Below are 7,047 nucleotides of genomic sequence, written 5' to 3' on the forward strand. Positions count from 1 at the left end.
ACCCCAAGAGCAGTTCTGCACCCCACTGGGCGATCCCTTCCCTCCCCACTCCAGAGCCCCCTGCCAACACCAGGCTAGCAGCACCGAGAACAATAAATACTGTAATAAATAGAGAAAATCCTGTCATGTGGCACTGCTCCGGCAGCAGACGGTGTAGCCGGGGTCCTGGGGTACCTGCCCTGCTCCACTCTCCCCAGGCCCCCTCCAGCATGGGTGTGCGTGGGTGCTCCTCTGCCTGTGACGAAGTCAGCCCTGCCCCGCAGAAGCACTCAATGTTGGGGACGGGGTATTCAGTGCTTGACGGTGCTGTCCCGGCGGCAGGTAAGCGTGGCTGCGTCCGGCTGTACCCTCCCTCCCGCTGGCTCGACGCTGAACCTGGCAGAGGGCTGGGGCTGCAGACAGAGGCGGGAGCCCTCCTCAAAGCTGGGGAGCACAAGGAGGGGGGCAGCCCCACAGCCAGGGCTGCGGGACAGGGGGCAGGCTGGGGTATCCTAGGGCTCCTAGGGGTCAGGGTGGCCTTGGAGGCTCATCACGAGGACAGCATGGCAACCTTCAGCAGGTAGGACACGTTCCTGGAGGCCTGGGCTGGGGGCAGTGCCAGGACTGCCTTGGGGCCCTTGCAGGCTGGAGAAGACGGGGGAGGGTGAAGCCCTTTCCACAGTGGGCATGAGGAAAGGCTATTCTGGTGAGCAGCAAAGTGGCCCCAGACACTCACAGAAGCCAAGGGGAGCTGTAGGTGGGCGGAAACCAAGGGTTAAATCAAACCACACCAGTAGGATGGGACAGTGTCACAGGCCCCAGTGGCCCTGGGCTCGTCACTGGGGCCTGTGTCCCTGCCAGGTTTGAGGCTGGAGCCAGGGGCCTGTGTCCCTGCCAGGTTCGAGCCTGGAGCCAGCGGCCAGTTCTCAGACAGTCCTGTGGCCCAGTGTGTGCAGACAAAGCGGCGTTTCGTGTCCTGTGTGGGGGGCGGGCAAGGCCCCGGCTCAGATGGGCTTGTACAGCAGCGTGGTGACGTACTTCTTCTTGTAGCGGTGCGTGGCACTGAGCACCATCACGCCATCCTGCGAGAGGCACAGCGTCAGCAGGTGGGAGAGCTCAGCGCAGCCTGGCTGCGCCAACCCGGGAGTGGAGCACCCCCAAGGCAGCTGTCAGGAAGAGGGCTCTGCGGGCTCAGGGAGCAGCCCTAGCCCATCCCTGCTGTCCCGAGTCTTAGCCCGAGCCAGCGAGACACGTCCAACACCTGTGACAGGGAGCCAGGGCAGAGCAATGGAAGGGTCTGGTACACAGCAGGAGAGCCCACAGCTCCTGCTCAACTCCACCACGCTACAGGGAGGCAGCTAAAGGGAATTGTAAGGAAACCGCAACCTACGCCCCTGCACGTGCCACACTTCACTGAGCAGCCAAGCTGTCTTCGCATGGGTCCTCCGATCCCTGCACCACCATGTCCACCCCCCAGCTGTCCAGGTTCTGCTCCCTGCAGGTGCTGCCAGCTCCCGGGAGCCACAGCAGCTCCCCTTCCCTTACCAAGCAGCCTTGCGGGACCTGCCCTTACCTTGATGGAGAGTGCATAGAGGTGATTGAGCATGACGTGGTTGGGTTCGGGCAGCAGTGCTGGGTCACACTAGGAGAAGAGGAGTGTCACAGGGGAACAGCAGAGCCCTGACCCCCCAGCCCCAGCCATCATAGGGAGCTGCCACCTCGGGCAATCTGAGCTGTTGGCGTCTCTGGCTGTTCTGAACAGGAACAGAGCTCAGCTAAGCACCAGGCAGAGCAAGGGGCCAAATCAGCATGGTTAATGGGAAAAGTGATGCTTTTCCCAGGAAATGCCAAGGGCCAGGCCCCAGCCAAGAGGAGACCAGGCTCCCTGCAGACAGGGCTCCCCTTCCAACCTCAGTGTGGCTCTCTGTGTGCCACCAGTATGCTGGTACCCACCGAGATATTGGTGTCCTTGTTCAGGATGACCTGGAGGAGGTGAGGAGGGAGGATGGGTGGGGATTTGAAGCGCTCCTCGGGCCGGTATACGTACATCTCTTGGCCATAAGGTCCAGGTGGTGAGCTTGATAAGTCTAAAGAGAAGAGAAAGGAGGAGACATGAAATGGCTGAAGCAGGACTGGCGAGCACAGAGCAGCTCCCAAGAAGCTGAGAAGGACCCAGCAGGGTCTTTCAGGCACAAACATCTTCCACAAGCCATGGCCATGTATCCTATAGCAACAGCTCAGCCTTTTCACAGCAGAGTAAGCAGCCAGGTGAGCCCTGGGCATTTCCAAGCAGGGCTGTAAGCTGGTATGTGCACTGACACAACACAAACACCCTGTGGTATCCACCCCAAGACCCCTGCACACAGCTCACAGCACAGCTGGGTTCCTCTCCCTGTAGCAAGCAGCCAGCTTGCCCCAGAGCTGTACCCTGTGCAGCAGGGGCGCAGCATGCCTGCACGCTCTCGGTGCTGCAGGACTGCCTGACAAGCAGGTCCTGAAAAGGGCAAATGGGAAGTCTAGACTAAGCAGCTGCTCAACCCATGTAAAGGGATCACAGGAGCTTGTGGTCACTGGAGCTGGACTGGCTGTATCTCCTGGCCACATCTGACCTGATCATTTTGGAACAACCAGCAGCCAGGAGGGCTCCACCTCCCTGGAACTGCTGCTGCTTGCTGGCTTCTTTCCAGTGAAGTATCTCCTGCCCAGGCTGGGCAGGGATGTGGAGCTGAGCTATATCTGAGACGGAGTTTGTACCAGGGATGGCAGGCCGCACTCAGAGCATCCTGGACCAAAACACGACTGAGCTACCTGCCAGCATGACACACTGAGCCAGCACTGTTGGTGTCTGCATGGTAACCTAAGCTGCTGCTGTAAGACAAGCGGAGAGGGAGGTTTCCGATATGCTAGCACTAGTACAGATTACCTTGGCATGAAAACCAAGAGTAGCTGCTGAAAATAACCTGGATCCTGCTCTCGCCTAGCTTGTACCCCAGATCCGATGACTTACTCACAGTTGAGCAGAAAGGGCTGATGTTCCTGGCGTTCATCAGTCCAAAATGGCTGCCTCAGCCACACACAGGTACTGACCCTCCTCTGGGATGGTGCTAGCACAAAACAACTTACACCAGCACAGCCCCTCCATAGAGACAAGGCCTCAGCTGTGGGCTGCTGAGGACATGCTGCTGAACACTACCCTTCCTCGGGTGCAGGCCCACACCTCTGCTCAGGGGGCCTGTTCACCCCCAGAGCAGCAAGTCTCAGAGCAGAGGAGGGGGAAAATAGCACATGCAAAGCTGTAATGCCACAAAAACTCACCCCGACCTGAGGTTTCTGAGCTCTCCAGGGAATCCACCTTCAAAGCATCGAACACCTCAAAGTCAGACTTCTTGACGTGAATCAGGTTGTTAATCGTCCCCATCTGACTGGTGACCACAGGCTGGAAAGAACTGAGGTAAGAGTCTTCCTATGTTCACCTCCAGTCGAGGCACACTCAATGCTTCCTAGATCCTCCCGGCCCAAGCTGTCTTTGTTGCGCCATTACCCAAGAGCACAGGTGGCCAGTGTCTAGCTCTGCTCTACGCTTGCAGATCTCTGCTGTTTGCCCTGGGAGGATTACCCTTTACTCTCAGGCTCCTACACCACCTCGTATTTACATCCTCCATCCTGCTACATGCTGATGAGTAAGTGTCCTCTCCTTCCCATGCTGCTACTCCGTGATTCAGTTTGGAGGAGAACCTGCAAGTGAGTGCTGATCCCGTGGACCATTGTCCCATGTAGCCAATTCTCAATGGGACTTAATGGCCTCCTGGTGTTTCCCCCCGCCTCAGCACCTCCCCGACACTCCCCCATACAGCATGTCTAAGCCCAGAGGAACCAGTCTCTGAAAGGACTCAGAAGGATGGAGGTGCACCTTTCGTTTTGGTGGATACCATCTGCTCTTCCTGTTCCCCCTCTACTGCAGTTACATCATGTCTAGTCCCCTGAAGAAGACAAGATCTGCAGGGATAAAGCTTTGAGTGTTACCTCAGATGGGTCATGGACCCACTGGCCATCCACAAAAAATTTGTACTGGTGCTCTCCTTCTGGGAGGTCCAGGATAGCGACAAAGTCGTTGTGGCTGTGCAGAGAGAACAGACGTGCAACAGCATTACCCTGTTAATGCTCTGGATGCTGCTTTTCCATGGGGTCCCAGAAAACAGCACTTTTTCATGCACTGCCCAGCCCGTCTAGCCCAACACTTTCATGCAGGGTTAGGCTCGCTCATCGTCAGTGATCTGAGGCACAGACACAACAGGCATGAGTGTTCAGAGTGCTAGCGTGGCTCAAACCCCTAGGAGTCTGGCTGCAAGAAGCAGAGGAGGCAGTCCAGCCCTGCATGCCCACAGAAAATCAATGTGACAGACACCCTGCGCAAGACACACTGGGGAGGACGCATGGGCAAAGCATCTAACCCTGTGCTGGCACTGCAGGACGGGGGCAGCAAGCATAGCAGCTCTGTTTGTGAAGCCTGCAATTGAGATAAACCCATTCCAGATGATTTGCTGGGATTATGCCCAAAGTCCTACACAGTGTTGCCATGGAAATCACAGATGTATTGCAGAACAGCGAGAACATCTTTAGGGCAGGAAGGCACGTGAGGGACAAAGAAAACCCCGCTGGCAACAACACAACTAGGCATGGGGTAAGGCCACAGCCAAGGGAAGAGCTGACAACTTCCAGAAGACTGCCGCATACCTGGGCAAGGCTCTGCTGCCAGGACTAGCTGCTGCATGACATCCAGCTGGGCAAGCAAAGTGGCCCATCCTGTCCTGTCCCTCTGTTTCACAACTTCCCACCGCCACCGCAGCACCACCCAGGGAAGAAGCTGACTATGTATTTGTGCTCAGACCCTTCAGCTTGGGTGAACTGAGAAAAGCCAGGTGAGCAAAGGGAACAGCAACCAGCACAGAGAAGGGAAAACACTCCCTGCGATGGAGCAGAGGAGAACACAGAGTGACCTGAGGGACCGGCTACCTCTTGATGAGTGGGATCTTGGTGCTCCAGTTGTTGAAAGATCCAGAGATGAAGACCTCTTTGCCTCCATCAGCCCAGCGGATGACAGTGGGACGAGCCTGTTGGGATGGTTTCACTGACTCCTCCAGATCTGGCTGCCATGACACAAACTCCTTGTCCCCAGGAATCTGAGCAAAGAAAACCAGAGCCTGACTGAGACACAGAGACAACCGGAACCACGTTCACTTCCTTCTGGCCTCTACCAGCCCACCTGCACATCCCAGACAAGAGCATTGCAGAGCTCCTCCAGCCTCCCAGCTCTCCACAGACCCCTCACATGGCTGGGAGCACAGCCCTGCACAGCCAGGTAGCTGAAGCCCCAACAAGGGCCCCAGAGGGTAGGACAGGAAAGGCAGCGGTCAGCCCCTACCTTGGAGTCATGGGAGCTGAAAACACTGGGGTCGTCGGTGCTGCCCACCATGATCTTATGTGGGTGCTCCTTGGTGGCGGGGGGGGCACCAGAGCCATCCGAGCGGTGGGACTTGGAGCCATGGCGCTCCCCAGACACTCGCTCACTGGTGGTGTTCCCCATGACAGCTCAGCAGCCCCTGTGAGAGAGAAAGGACAGCAGTGTGCCTGCGCCCACGGGCTCCGGCAGCGAGGAGAGGAGCAAAGGCACCGTTTCCCACTGCTCTTTGCCAGAGGAGACTGACAGCAATCCTAAAAAGGGCCCAAAGTTCATTCCCACTGCCAAGTTTGGGAGCTGAATGGGAATTTAACAAACAAGACAGCTTGACCTAATTATAGCTATATCCTTATGAACCATCACTCTAGTTAAGCTGGTAATTGTTACACTCCAAAACCAATACTAGTTACGCTGCGTCCCACAAAAGCCCTCAGCAGCCAGCATAGTGGAGGGGCCAATTGGGAAAAATAAAGCCAACCTTTATTGGCAAATCAATTGCTTGGCATTAACAGAGACTCCTTCACAGTCCCACCGTCAGGCTCTACAGACAAATCCCCTACATCCAGCACGAAAACCGCCGGAGAGTGAAAGTAGCAGCTGTTTAACAGCTCCTAACAAGTCTCCAAGAGCTTGTGGGCAGAAGAGAGGAGCCTTGCGCCTGGCAAAGGCAACAGGGAACATTTAAAGTGTCCGAGTGGAATCGCCCAGGCTGGAGCTTGGCCAAGGTGTGGGGCTAATGTCGTGGTGTCTGCAAAAAGCTCAGCTCTTGACAACATTCACTGATGATTCACCAAGCAAGCCACCATGTCAGCTGCAGCACAGCTTGTTGTGACCCTAACGAGCAGCACCACCCCGAGCACTCCAGCATTTGCCTGGCCATCCGGAGGCACACGATGAGGGAAGGGCAATCCCAGCTGCCTCAGCGCCACTCTGCAGGCGGAGACGGGCCGTCATCCCTGATCTCACCCAGTGCAGAGAAGGCAGAACAGAAGAGCTGGCCATACGGCGCCAAGCCATGAACAACTACGCATCTCTTAGGACAAACAAAGCCACCACAAGCTACATGGGACTCTTTAGGCCTCACCCAGTTTCCAGCAGCTGAGATGGGATTGGGGTTCTTGCCCCCTTCCCAGGCTTATTTTGCAGCTTTCAGCTTACTGTGCTGATCACGGGCTCTGCAGGGCCAAGCAAGAGGACAGCCAGCCTTGCTTCATGCGCTTAGTTGTGACATTTGGAGATTTGTTTAGAAGATCAAGTTATACGAAGGGTGCCAGGCAAGGCTGCCAGCCAAAGCCAGGCTTTAGAACATTACGGAGCAATTACTGAAGTATTTCTTAAATCCTGAGGGCTAAAAGGCAGCTCGAGAGGACACCTAACCCATACCCCCACCCCCTCTCAGTGAGGATCAAGTGTACCTGAAGATCCAGGTCAGATGAGCTGCACCACTTGCTCTGACATCTTCCCCCTCTGACCTGGAGGAGGCTCCTGCCCCTGTGCCACTAGACCTGCTGTTGAGGAGCTTCTTCCCCCGTATCTCCGCTAAGGCTCCCTTACTTCTCATCTACGGGGAGGAAGGTAGGAAGGGCTGAACATCCTCTTGTACCAAGACA

The 7,047-nt window shown here is 56.4% G+C and overlaps 1 protein-coding gene across 2 annotated transcripts; it reads right to left on the minus strand.

Annotated features, from left to right (window-relative positions):
• Positions 1-235: 235 nt before the first annotated feature.
• On the minus strand, positions 236-7,047 carry PRKAB2 (protein kinase, AMP-activated, beta 2 non-catalytic subunit). 2 transcript variants are annotated; one of them, XM_010581136.1, is made up of 8 exons: positions 6,853-7,047; positions 5,402-5,579; positions 4,993-5,159; positions 4,003-4,096; positions 3,301-3,415; positions 1,933-2,066; positions 1,553-1,621; positions 236-1,061 (listed from the first exon to the last, which is right to left on the minus strand). In XM_010581136.1, the coding sequence occupies exons 2-8, from the start codon at positions 5,561-5,563 to the stop codon at positions 984-986; spliced, it is 819 nt and encodes a 272-aa protein (XP_010579438.1). In that variant the 5' UTR covers positions 5,564-5,579; positions 6,853-7,047; the 3' UTR covers positions 236-983. The 2 variants fall into 2 exon arrangements, with proteins under 2 accessions (XP_010579438.1, XP_010579430.1); XM_010581128.1 differs by having other exon boundaries at positions 3,295-3,415.

The sequence above is a fragment of the Haliaeetus leucocephalus genome, unplaced genomic scaffold, assembly GCF_000737465.1.
Source record: "Haliaeetus leucocephalus isolate CR32 unplaced genomic scaffold, Haliaeetus_leucocephalus-4.0 Scaffold76, whole genome shotgun sequence".
NCBI classification, from domain to species: Eukaryota; Metazoa; Chordata; class Aves; order Accipitriformes; family Accipitridae; genus Haliaeetus; species Haliaeetus leucocephalus.